Source organism: Triticum urartu, chromosome 3 (assembly GCF_003073215.2).
Source record: "Triticum urartu cultivar G1812 chromosome 3, Tu2.1, whole genome shotgun sequence".
In the NCBI taxonomy this organism is placed as follows: Eukaryota; Viridiplantae; Streptophyta; class Magnoliopsida; order Poales; family Poaceae; genus Triticum; species Triticum urartu.
Window position 1 is genome coordinate 59,226,605 of NC_053024.1, and position 13,828 is coordinate 59,240,432.

At 50.2% G+C, this 13,828-nt stretch overlaps 1 protein-coding gene across 1 annotated transcript; it reads left to right on the top strand.

The window, feature by feature from the left end:
• Positions 1 to 351: 351 nt before the first annotated feature.
• LOC125546653 (aspartic proteinase CDR1-like) lies at positions 352 to 2,223 on the top strand. Its single transcript, XM_048710830.1, has 2 exons — positions 352 to 436; positions 842 to 2,223. The coding sequence occupies exons 1-2, from the start codon at positions 352 to 354 to the stop codon at positions 2,221 to 2,223; spliced, it is 1,467 nt and encodes a 488-aa protein (XP_048566787.1).
• Positions 2,224 to 13,828: the final 11,605 nt, after the last annotated feature.

Consider the following 13,828-nt stretch of genomic DNA (forward strand, 5'->3'; position numbering starts at 1 on the left):
ACTGCATAATTTAAACTTAAACTTCGCGCCATGATAGTTCACGGAGTTCACCGTACATTCAAACACACAAACTTGAAAACATACTAGATAATCTAATATTAGTCTAGGGCTTGAGGTAGAACTCGATAGTGGACCGGTAGAGCACGTGCACGAGCTCGTACCCCTCCTTGGCCTCCTCGAGCCGCACGGCGGCGCCGTCTTCTCCGGCCGCGACCGCCTCCTTCCCCTCGTGTACCTCGATCTCCGCCTCGCGGAGACCCTTAGTGGTGGGCCAAAGTGCCTCCCGATCTCGTCGAACTTGCTCCATGTCTTCCGGCCGCTGCTACGGGAGAGGGCGTCACGCTCTCTGGCATGCTACGGGCGCCATGGTTCGACCTTGGGGCAACTGGAGCTAACGGTCTCGGCCTCGGCCTCGTGCCCTGTATCTCTCAGAAAGGCATGAAAAAAAAGTCATGTTTTACAGGATCTGCTTGAGATGCTATTGGAAGAGAAAGTGGCGTGACAAAAGAAAATAAAACAGGATTTTTTTTTCGTACGGTTGCGAGAGATTTGAATGTCAGGCCATTTTTTGGCGAAGGAAAAAAAATTCAATCAGCTGCCTGTCTTGCCGCTCGAATAACCAGTAATAATGACTTGATTACCGCCTTCAAAACCACTAATCTCTCTCCAAATTACCATTACGCATATGGCGGGAAATCAGCACTTCATGGCAAATCCTTGCATACCGCATTCGCCTCCCTACCCCCCCCCCCCCCCCCCCCCCCCCCACTCCTACTAATACGCACCGGCAGAGGACACCATTAGCAAGCGATCAGCCGAGCTAGCTAGCAGTGACAAGAAGAGTTTGGCACGATGGCGGGTCGCGCTCTTTTGCTCGTTGCACTCGTCCTGACAGCGCAGCTGTGCGGGTGCACGGCGTACTTCGGCGATGGCGGCGGGTTCAGCGTGGAGTTCATCCACCGGGACTCTCCCAAGTCGCCGTTCCACGACCCGTCGCTGACCTCGTACGACCGCGTGCTCGCCGCCGTGCGGCGCTCCAGGGCGCGCTCGCGCTCGTACGCAGGCGGCGGCTCTCCTGGCGGCGCCGTGTCCGAGGTGGTGTCCGCTCCGTTCGAGTACCTGATGTACGTCAACGTGGGCACGCCGCGCACCCGGATGCTCGCCCTGGTCGACACCGGCAGCGACGTGGTGTGGTTCAAATGCAGCAACGGGACCGCCGGCCCTGCGCCGCTGAGCGCCGTCTTCGACCCGTCCTCCTCGTCGTCCTACGGCCTCGTGGGCTGCCGGTCCGACCCGTGCCGCGCGATCTACGGCACCTCCTGCGGCGCCGACTCCTTCTGCCGGTACCGCTCCACGTACTCGGACGGGTCCACGACTGCCGGCATCCTCTCCACCGAGACATTCACCTTCGACGACGCTCCCGGCGGCTGCGTGGGATGCCGGGAACGCCCGCAGCTGCAGGTGCCCGGAGTCAGCTTCGGGTGCGCCACGAGCGTGACCGGCAAGGCGTTCCGCCTGACCGGCAACGTGGGCCTCGGCGCCGGGAGCGGCTCCCTCGTGAACCAGATCGGCGCCGCGACGTCGCTCGGGCGGAGGTTCTCGTACTGCCTGGCGCCCTTCTTCGTCGAGGCGTCCTCCATCCTCAGCTTCGGCGCCCGCGCCGCCGTGACGGAGCCGGGCGCGGTGACCACGCCGCTGGTCCCGTCCGCGGTGGACGCCTTCTACACGGTCCTCCTCGCGTCCGTCAGGATCGGGAACTCGACCGTCGTGCCGCCGAGGCGGTCCCCCGCCATCGTCGACTCCGGCACGGTGCTGACGTACCTCGACAAGGGGCTGCTGGAGCAGGTCGTGGCGGAGGTCGCCCGGAGCGTCAGGCTCCCGCGGAAGCAGTCGCCGGAGAAGCTGGTGGATCTGTGCTACGACGTGGCCGGTGAGTCGCCCGTGGCCTGGGCGAAGCTTCTCCCGGAGGTGACGCTGGGGTTTGGCGGCGGCGCCGCGATCACCCTGCCGGCGCGGAACGCGTTCGTGGAGGCGCGGAAGGGGACCGTGTGCCTGGCGATGTCGGCGGTGACGGATGATGGGCCGGCGGTGGCGACGATCGGGAGCATCGCGCAGCAGGGCTTCCACGTCGGCTTCGACCTGGACAAGCGCGCCATCACCTTCGCCGCTGCCGACTGCGCCAGCTCCTACTCCTCTTCTCCTCCCGCCTCAGTCTCTTGGTAGCTAGCTAACTGATCATGATCACCATGTAATAATCGCTACGTCTAGTGTGTTAGAGAAAAGAAACATAAAACCACAGCGATTTCAGCGTCGAATACTGATCGAACGTATAATTTCATCTCCACGTCTCGAGTTGATTCGGATTTGGATCCCATTTCACCCCAATACTGATCGAACGTCAGATTTGGAGCGATCCAACGTCGAACGGATCACTCCACTTGAAGGCCGGAACGAACGAACGATTTCGGTCGATGTGATCAACCCCCAGCGCGAACAATTTCAGGCCGACCGCGAACCCTTGCAGGCCTTGGGCACGGCTATGTGTCGCCCGCAGCGGTTCCTGAGGCATCGTCTGAGCTGCTGCTTGGCCGGCCCAATTACATTTCTTTAATCTACAGGGAAAAAATATTTCACACTGATATCATTCATCCTTTCCCCTTTTTTCTTCACATTTTTGTTTCTCATTTTTTCATTTAATTTATACTATTTATTTATATTATAAAAACGACTTTACATCAAAATAAAAATGTTAAATGTGTATAGAAAAATGTTAATCATGCATAAGAAAAATGCTTGTGACATTAAAAAAATTCATCTGTATAATAAAAGTGCACGTGCCATTCAAAAAAATATTCGTACAATGTACAAAAAATGTTTGCGTAATTCAAAAAAAAAGGTTTGTACATTCAAAAAAGTCGTATACATTGTAAAAAAGAAAATGTTTGCCTAATGTGAAAACATTCCATAACATTAAAAAATATAAGTGACATTATAAAGAAAAATTCCGGTGATTCAACAATGTTCATGACATTTCTAAAATGTTTATAGAATATAAAAATATTTCCCCATACAAATGTTTATTTCGATTAGAAAAATGTATGTGACATTTTGAATAAATATTCAGGTGGTTCCAAAAAATGTCCGTAATTTTTTTAAAATATCTATACAATGTAAAAATATCTTTGTACAGTTTAAGAAAATTAGTGCCATTAAAAATGTACAACTTGTATTTGGAAAATGTTACTTTGTTTTTGGAAAAGTTTTCAAAACATGTATTTTAGAAAAATGTCCACCATTTATTCACGTGTGCCCTATATTCTATATGTTCAACTCAAGAGATAATCTTATGCTCATTCATGGGTTAACCCCAGATTGTTTTCCTCATAAAAATTATGTCGTAGTCGAGCTGCCCTTACCTATTCGTAAGTACGTTGGAGTTCCCGAAGGAAAGGATGCCGGCTTCATCATGATGACCGAATCATAGGAATGAAGACATCAGTGTTATGGATCGACCTCTTCGAGAAGAGCAACCAACATCGAGAAAGACCCGTTAGAATTTCGTAACCAAATCCCTTCTCCCTTACTCCCGCTCCTAAATCTCGGGACGAGATTTCTTGTAGTGGAGGAGAATTGTGACGCCCGGATAGTTAAGCTACAGTAACCCTCTACTAATGTTGCCACGTCATCTCGGTTACTATTGTTAATCTCGTGTTAGTTAAAAAAACGATTCAAATTCAAATTTGTATTTAAATCAAATGATAAAGGTTTTCAATATTAAAACTAAAATGTTCGGAGTAAGCCAAATAGTACATAGGTAATTACGATGGAGAAACCACATTTTTATAAAATATTTAAATACTCTAAAACGAATAAGACAGCTGCACAACCAATTTAATAAATGTCTTTTATTATTTATAAAATGTTAAACTATTTTATTTAGGGGTTTTAAACTTTTCGTAACTGAGGTATAATTAGTGGGACTAATTTAGGTACAACTTTTATGTTTAAAAAAAACTAAAGTAGAATTAAACAGGAAAGTAAAAATAAATAAAGTAAAAAAGATAAATCAAAATAAAGCTAATAGGAGAAGGACCCCCCCCCTGGCCAGCTGGGCCAAACGGCCCAGCCGGCCAGCCCACTGACCTAGTCGGCCCACCACTCTCCCCCTTATCCTTCTGTAGGCCGAACCCCTAGCTTGCCCACGCCCCACTTGACCCCCCCACTCACTTCGCTCTCCCCCTCCGCCCTAGATCTGGATCGAGATCGGGGCACGACCCAGACGAGGCCGCGACGCTGCCGCTCGTCCCCGACACCTCGCCAATCGCCGTCGCTAGAGCCACCTCGCCGCCTGTCGCTACCCCATCTCGAAGCCGCCCCCGACATCGCCGGATCAGCCGTCCTCCTATCCATCGGCCGCCGCCACTTCACCGATGACTCCAACGCCATCACTACGCCCCGCGCCTCCCCGGCGTGCTTCCCTTCAACGCTGTGAGCGGGCATCGCAATCCCACCCCTCTCTGTCTTCCTCCATGTCCAAGCGTTGTAGACCGCCGTCCCCTACCGCAACCGCATCGCCCTCCTCCCCCCGTGCGCTCCCCGCCCCGCCCTACCGCCTTCGGCCACCGTATCAGGTGCCCGCCCCCGGCCGCGCCTTGCTGCTCGCCGTAGGCCGCCGAGGCATGCGCCCGCCATGACCTCGCCGTGGCCGTGCTCGTCCCTCCGCCCACTGCCGCCGCTCCCGCTGCCCCCCTACCACCGCCCGCGCCCGCCGTGCTGCTTCTTCCCGTTGGCCAACGCAAGCGCCGCCCGCAACGGCCGCGCCCCGTGCATTTGCCCTACTGTTGTTGCTGCCCTCCAAGTCATCGCTGCCTGCTCCATCTGCCGCACCGCCGCGCCCAACCACCTGCAGCGCGCGCCCGCCGCTCCGCTCCCCCCCACGCGAGCCTGCGCCATCCCAGCTCGTGCCGACCGTCGCTGCCCCCGCAGCCAACTCCGGTGCCTCGACGACCGTCGCCCGCTCACCCGGGTTCGCCCTGACGGGCGCGTGCTCGCCTCTGCTTAGCCCCGTGCCCGCTAGGCTCCCCAGAGCCACTGACCAGTGGGCCCACGCCCTAGAATGAAAAAATAATTAAAATAATAATAATAATATATAAATAATTAAATAATAATTAATTAAGTTAATTAATCATATTTAATTAACCTAATTAACCCATTAGTTTAATTAAACAGTAATTAGTTTAACATAAACCCTAATCAACCTAACAGTGTATGACAGGTGGGTCCCACGGGGCCCACACGTCAGTTGACCAGTCAACTCCTCTGTTGACTACTGACGTCATGATGACGTCAACAGACACTGTTCTGGATAATGTTGAATTAAATTAATTAATTAAATGCTAAAATTGTTTTAAATCTTTTAAAATTAATATAAAATAAACCGTAGTTCGGATGGAAAAATTTTGTACATGAAAGTTGCTCAGAACGACGAGACGAATCCAGATACGTAGCCCGTTCGTCCGTCACGCATCCCTAGCATAGCGAACACGCAACTTTCCCCCTCTGATTCATCTGTCCAAAAACGCGAAACACCGGGGATATTTTCCCGGATGTTCCTCCCACCCCCTTTACCGGTATCACCTCATACCGCGTTAGGGCACCCCTAGGACCGCTACTTGTCTTGTCAAGCATCATTATGCATCTGTTTGCAGTGTATTCATTGTTTCTTCCCCCTCTTCTCACCAGTAGACTACGAGGCTGACGCCGCTGCTGGTGCCCCGATCGACTACATTGTTGACGACCCCTCTCTCTTGCCAGAGCAACAAGGCAAGCCCCCCTTTAATCACCAGATATCGCCTAATCTTCTCTCTACTTCTTCCATTAGAGTAGTGTAGCATGATACTGCTTCCGTTAATCCTATCCTGATGCATAGCATGTCCTTGCTACTACTGTTGTTACCTTTACCTGCAATTCTAATGCTTAGTATAGGATGTTAGTTTATCATCAGTGGCCCTACATTCTTGTCCGTCTGCCATGCTATATTATCGGGTCATGATCACTTGGGAGGTGATCACGGGTATATACTTATACATGTGTACATACTATACAGGTGGTGACTAAAGTCGGGCCGGCTCGTTGAGTACCCGCAAGTGATTCTGATGTGGGGGCTGAAGGGGCAGGTGGGTCCATCCAGGTAGTGGTGGGCCTGAGTTCCCGACGGCCCCCGACTGTTACTTTGAAGCGGAGCGACAGGGCAGGTTGAGACCACCTAGGAGAGAGGTGGGCCTGGCCCTTGTCGGTGTTCGGGGTTACTTCAAAATAACATGCTTAACGAGATCTGGGTATTTGATCTGAGTCTGGCTACTGGCCTATACGCACTAACCAACCACGCGGGAACAGTTATGGGCACTCGACGTCGTGGTATCAGAAGAAGCCTTCGTGACGTCAGCGACTGAGTGGCGCGCGCTGGGTTAGACCGCGTAACGCAACTTCCTTTGTAATGGAGGTTGCTACGTCTGCTCACCGGCCGTGTATGCAACATGCAGGTGTGCAATGGGCGATGGGCCCAGACCCCTGCGCCATAGGATTTAGACCGGCGTGCTGACCTCTCTGTTGTGCCTAGGTAGGGCTGCGACGTGTTGATCTTCTGAGGCCGGGCATGACCCTGACAAGTGTGTCCGGACAAAGGGGATCGAGCGTGTTGGGAAATGTGGTGCACCCTTGCATGGAAGTTAATCTATTCGAATAGCCGTGATCTTCGGTAACAGGACGACTTGGAGTTGTACCTTGACCTTATGACAACTAGAAATGGATACCTAATAAAACACACCCTTCCAAGTGCCAGATACAACCGGTGATCGATCTCTCACAAGGCAACGAGGGGAGGATCAACGGTTAGGATTATGCTATGCGATGTTACTTGGTGAACTTACCATCTACTCTCTTCTTCTGCTGCAAGATGGAGGTTACCAGAAGCGTAGTCTTCGAAAGGCCTAGCTACCCCCCTCTTATTCCGACATTCTGCAGTTCAGTCCACGTATGATACCCCCTTTTCCTTTTGATACCAATGCATACATATGTAGTGTAGCTCCTTGCTTGCGAGTACTTTGGATGAGTACTCACGGTTGCTTTGCTCCCCCTTTTCCCCCCTTTTCTATACTCGATTGCTGCGACCAGACGATGGAGCCCAGGAGCCAGACGCCACCGTCGATGACGACTGCTACTACTCTGGAGGTGCCTACTACTACATGTAGGCCGCAGACGACGACCAGGAGTAGTTTAGGAGGATCCCAGGCAGGAGGCATGCGCCTCTTTCGATCTGTATCCCAGTTTGTGCTAGCCTTCTTAAGGCAAACTTGTTTAATTTATGTCTGTACTCAGATATTGTTGCTTCCGCTAACTCGTCTATGATCGAGCTCTTGTATTCGAGCCCTCGAGGCCCCTGGCTTGTAATATGATGCTTGTATGACTTATTTTATTTGTAGAGTTGTGTTGTGATATCTTCCCGTGAGTCCCTGATCTTGATCGTACACGTTTGCGTGTATGATTAGTGTACGATTGAATCAGGGGCGTCACAATGTGCCACAACAGTTTCAGATTCATAGCCATGAAAAGGATCAGATTCAACCAAAGTAATTATATCAGGATCAACAGAGAATTCATAATCGTTATCGGTAACACAGATAGGTGAAGTAGCAAAAGCAGGGTCAGGTTTCATTCTAGCATTTAGAGATTGCTGATTCCATTTAGCTAATAACCTCTTAAGTTCATATCTATCTTTGCAAGCTAAAGTAGCTAAAGAAGCTTCTTTATCAAAAACATAACACTCGGGAATAACAGGCAAGTCTTCATCATCAATTTCATCAGTATTATCAGATTCAATATTTTCATTCTCTCTAGCCCTAGCAAGTTGTTCATCAAGAAATTCACCAAGTGGCACAGTAGTATCAAGCATAGAAGTAGTTTCATCATAAGTATCATGCATAGCAGTAGTGGCATCATCAATAACATGCGACATATCAGAACGAATAGCAGAAGCAGGTTTAGGTGTTGCAAGCTTACTCATAACAGAAGATGAATCAAGTGCAGAGCTAGATGTCAGTTCCTTACCCCCCTCGTAGTTGAGAGATAAATCTTGGTTTTTGGATCTCTCAAGTTCTTCATAATGATAAGCGGATATAAATCCCAAGTGACTCAAAGAATAGAGTTATGCTCCCCGGCAACGGCGCCAGAAAATAGTCTTGATAACCCACAAGTATAGGGGATCGCAACAGTTTTTGAGGGTAGAGTATTCAACCCAAATTTATTGATTCGACACAAGGGGAGCCAGAGAATATTCTCAAGTATTAGCAGCTGAGTTGTCAATTCAACCATACCTGAAAACTTAATATCTGCAGCAAAGTGTTTAGTAGCAAAGTAATATGATAGTAGTGGTAACGGTAACAAAAGGTAACATTAGCAAAAGTAATGTTTTTGGTATTTTGTAGTGATGATAGCAACAGCAATGAAAAAGTAAATAAGCGAAAAAACAATATGTGGAAAGCTCGTAGGCAATGGATCAGTGATGGAGAATTATGCCGGATGCAGTTCATCATGTAAGAGCATCTCCAACAGCCGCGCTAAGCGCCGCGCGTAAAAAACCTGTTTACCGCGTGCGCTGCGGCTGGTTTTGCGCGCCCGCCTACGCTGGCTCCAGCAGCCGCGCTATAATGCAGCGCGCACGCGCCGCTCCAGCAGAGCGCAAAAATACAGCGCGCGTGACTCGCCGGGCATTTTGCATATATGATATTTTGGACAAAAATGAACATGTGAAATTTGACACAAACAAGTTGATGAATAAAAGTTCATGCCCACAAGTTCAAAATCATGCCCACAAGTTCATCCAACCAAGTTCAAATGCAAACTAAAGTTCAAGACATGAAAGACACATCAATCTTCATCTTCCTCGTCTTCGTCTTCGTCCTCATCTTCCGAAGACGACTCTTCCGCCTCCGAAGATGAATCTTCCTCCCTCTCCTCATCACGCACCGCATCATGTGAAGCTCCGACGGTGTTGGCAAGATCTTCAACGGCATCTTCATGGGAATGTGTGTGAGAAGGCACATCGAAAGACATTGCACCCATGGCGGCCGGAGGTGCACCCATGCCTCCCATGAGAGAAGCAAAACTCATGCCTCCCATGGCGGCCATAGCGTCGGAGGGTGCTCCAAAGCCACCCATGCCTCCCATGGCGGCCGGAGGTGCACCCATGCCTCCCATGGCTCCGAAGCCACCCATGCCTCCCATGGCGCCGAGGCCACCGCCACCCATGGCGCCGAGGCCACCGCCACCCATTGCACGAACCAAGGCTCTTTTTTGGATCAAGACTTCTTGTTGGGCAAGATTGACATACTATTTTTGCGCCGCATTGAGGTTAGATGTGTCCAAGAAGAACAAGTGCTTCTCCCATTCCAACAACTTAGCTCGCTCCTCGTTGCTCACTTTCCTCTCCTCCAAAGCCACCTTTCTCTCCTCGGCCGCCACCCTTCTCTCCTCGGCCGCCAACCTCCTCTCCTCAGCCACGACATCTTGGTTCCTTGCCATTTTCCTCACCTTATTGGCTTTGACCCTTACCTTCACAATAGCTTCCATAGCATTTTTGAGCTCATCATCTCCTTTCCTCTTCTTCTTTTCGGTTTTGTCTTTCTTGCACCCATCCGGTCGTTTTGGCTTCGAGTATGAAACCGAGTTGGGTGTGGGGCTTCTCTTGCCGTCATCACTTCATGCATCATCCTCCTCATCATCATCATTCATCTCAATTGCTCGCTTCCGTTTGTTGCTCAAATGCAAATCCTCCAAACCATCACTCTTCTTCCATTTCTCATCATCCTTTAACACTTCATAGCAATGAGGCAAGGTAAAGACCCTGCCTTTCTTGATCTTCCCCTTCTTGGTTGTCCTTGTCTCTTCCTTGAACAAGTTTTGTGCAATGTTGTACTACAAGAAAAACAAAACAAGTTAGCACTTCGGTCACCAAAAACAAGTATGATAAACATATATGAGATGCCACTTACTCGATCATCCTCATTTGTGCCACTTGGGTTAATCTTGTCAACTGCCTTTTGTACGGCCGCCCACTTTTGACAATCCGAGTTGATTGTCGACCATCGGGACCGAAGTGATCTCTCGGAGCGGTCAATTCCACTCAAGTTGTGAGCATCAAAGTGTTCTTTCATTCGCCCCCAATACGCGTCTCTACTTTGATCACCTCCAATGGATGGATCCCTCGACACTTGCAAATAAGTATGTCATAGTAACTTGTCATCGTTGGTTGAGTAATTGCCCGCTCTTCCTTTTGGCGCCTCGACAATTCCCTCACCCTCCTCGTCCACCTCAAACTCATGGTCTTCGAAATGGATGTCATTGGTTTGAGACCAATGCGAATTGTTGGACCCAACACCCATAGTGGACATGTATGCATCATCGTTGAGACTACAAAGTTTTTTGAACAATGCAAATAAGCTATCTATATGTGACGATGATGCATTGAAAAAATAAGAAGAAAAGAAAAGTTGGAAATTTTTTCACCTTGGGGGCATTTCGTCGAACACGTGGTGCGCGTCAGCGGCCGGCTCAACGAGTGAGCTCGCCGGCGCTTCGGTAGCCGCCGCGGCCGTCGAACGCCCTGCAAGCTTCTTTCCCCTCGCCTTCGTGGTGCCGGAGCCGTCCGCCGCCCTGTTTTTCTTCGCGGATGTTTTGCCCTTCTTCATCCGCGCCGCATTGGGGACCTTCTTCGACGGTGCGGCGGCGGCACGGCACGGCGCCGGCGCGACGCCACCCGGCGCCGTGGTCATCCGCGGCGGCAAGAAGAGGCTGCGCGCGAGGCCGATGCTCGGCGGAGCTCCGCGGTGGCGACACCAGCGCTTCCCGCGCTAGGGTTTCCGGCGGCGGCGGGGGGGGGGGGGGGGGGGGGGGGTCGCGGCTGTACAGCGGGGTGAGCGGGGCGCCGGTGTGCGCGTCCATGGATGGGTGGCAGGGCGTCGGCGCCGGCGCGCGCGGGGCGTAGGACGAGGAGAGGAGAGAGTGCGGCGCGAGCGCTCGAGTGTGCCGCGCGCTGTAGCTGGCTCTCAAAATACGCCACGCGGGTAAGTGTTTTCAACCGCGCGCCCAACCCGCTATAGCACGCGCCGTTTTTGCGCGCCCGCTGGAGCGACCCGCCACGTTGCGCGCGCTAAAACGGCCTAATTTGCGGCGCGGCGCTAGTTTAGCGCGGCTGTTGGAGATGCTCTAACAGTCATAACCTAGGGTGACACAGAACTAGCTCCAATTAATTGATATAATGTAGGCATGTATTCTGAATATAGTCATACGTGCTTATGGAAAAGACTTGCATGACATCTTTTGTTCAACCCTCACGTGGCAGCGGGGTCCTTACGGAAACTAAGGGATATTAAGGCCTCCTTTTAATAGAGTACCGGAACAAAGCATTAACACATAGTGAATACATGAACTTCTCAAACTACGATCATCACCGGTAAGTATCCCGATTATTGTCACTTCGGGGTTAACGGATCATAACACATAATAGGTGACTATAGACTTGCAAGATAGGATCAAGAACTCTCATATATTGATGAAAACATAATAGGTTCAGATCTGAAATCATGGCACTCGGGCCCTAGTGACAAGCATTAAGCATAGCAAAGTCATAGCAATATCAATCTCAGAACATAGTGGATACTAGGGATCAAACCCTAACAAAACTAACTCGATCACCTGATAGATCCCATCCAACCCATCACCGTCCAGCAAGCCTACGATGGAATTACTCACGCACGGCGGTGAGCATCATGAAATTGGTGATGGAGGATGGTTGATGATGACGATGGCGACGGATTCCCCTCTCCGGAGCCCCGAACGGACTCCAGATCAGCCCTCCCGAGAGATTTTAGGGCTTGGCGGCGGCTCCATATCGTAAAACACGATGAATTCTTCTCTCTAATTTTTTTTCTCCCCGAAACACAATATATAGAGTTGGAGTTGGAGTCAGAGGAGCTCCAGGGAGCCCACGAGGTAGGGGGCGCGCCCCCCACCCTCGTGGACAGGTGGTGGGCCCCCCGGCCTTCATCTTTTGCAGGTATTTTTTATATTTTCCAAAAAGTTGCTCCGTGAAGTTTCAGGTCATTCCGAGAACTTTTGTTTCTGCACATAAATAACATCATGGTAATTCTGCTGAAAACAGCGTCAGTCCGGGTTAGTTCCATTCAAATCATGCAAGTTAGAGTCCAAAATAAGGGCAAAAGTGTTTGGAAAAGTAGATACGACGGAGACGTATCATAAGTCCACCACGAGGATGTCGTCACGGCCGCGCCATCCTTACTTGAACAGACTGGTTTTCAAATCCAACCCCAACCATAGAGCGGATCGCCTCATCGGCGAAGGATCTGAATAATATTTATTTAGCGTCGTCATCATCGTCGAAGCCAAAACGATGAACAAACAAAAAATCTAGGCTACTTGAGCCTAAAACAATACACACGCATGGATCCGATGACCCCCCTCACGACCGACGACCTCAGTCGTGGCCAGAGGGGAGCCGCCGAGGGCAGCGGCGGAAGGAAGCTCTCCAACGGAAGAAAGGGAACGGTCGCGCTGATTCGAGTCACTCTACTATTGTCCTGTTGGCACATGCGTGGACGCTCATCGGTCAAACGCTATGCCACGTAGGCAGAATACGGGGTGGCGGAGCCAGGAAAAATTAGGAGCCGGGGCGGACCGCAAGCTAACTAAAAATACGGCGAACCGCAATCGGGTATTTGGATACAAATTTTGCAACTATAAGCACTAAATTAGAGAACTACAAATCCATACAAAGCCAAACGACCTATATCGCATTGTCCATAAACATAATCTCAATAAAAAAACTGGAATTAAATACATCAGCTAATTGCTGAATAAACAATACTTGCTCTAGGAATCCAAAAAATTCTCATATATGCAATTTAATAACTTAAGATTAAAATTTGACGATCTGGAATGATTGAACTAACTGACAATGGTTAGGTTGGAGGAGTCTAGAAGAAACAATACCATGGGGAGTGGAGATGGATTTTTCTTCAACTAACAAAAGGTCCCGTGCGTTGCAACGGGAGGAAATAAATCACATGCGATATATGCTTTTCACTGTCGAAATTGTTTCCAAGATTTGATTTATGAATTCATGGTCGATGTAGTATATCACATCACCGCTATGGTCTGAACGGCCGGCGGCGGCGACCAGGATGGCACACGGCGAAGCGGCGCGAGCCGGTGGTGGCGGCACACAGCGGAGGGGCAGGGGTCGGTGGCGGCGTGCTGGAGATTGAGAAGGGAGGCGAGGTCATGGCTCGTCCGGGTGGGATTTTTCTTTTCTTTTTTCTGTTCTCCATGCCGTCGGGTTGACTTGAACAATAGGAGTGCGGGTTGATTTCAAAAAAAGTCAGGGATTTCTTTGCAAAAAGCGCGCGACGGTGAACCGAGAGACTCAACCTGTACTTTATTATTAGGAAAAGATAAACGGAATGATGGAATCCCCAACTTCCTATATCCCTACAGATTATAAACCAATACAGTTGAAGATATAAAATACGAGAAGTGAATTCTCATCCCATACCATAATTTTTGTGTGTGCATGACCACTGGTTAAATTTCCCAAATCTATACAACCTTTAACTCACCTTGCCTAATCAGCGGGTTTGAATGGCTAGGAGGAGCCGCTGTCAATTCCGTCTTTCTGCCCCTGTGCCCGTCAAATCACCGGTGTGTTCTGCCTTTTGCTAGACTGCGGAGGCCGACGAAGCCGCACGTATCGTCG

What these genes read in the sequence shown, in the direction of transcription:
- LOC125546653 (XM_048710830.1), top strand. Translation starts at nt 352, where the DNA reads ATGCTACGGGCGCCATGGTTCGACCTTGGGGCAACTGGAGCTAACGGT. An exon ending in GCCCTGTATCTCTCAGAAAG is followed by an intron (nt 437 to 841) that starts GCATGAAAAAAA and finishes AGTGACAAGAAG; the next exon opens with AGTTTGGCACGATGGCGGGT.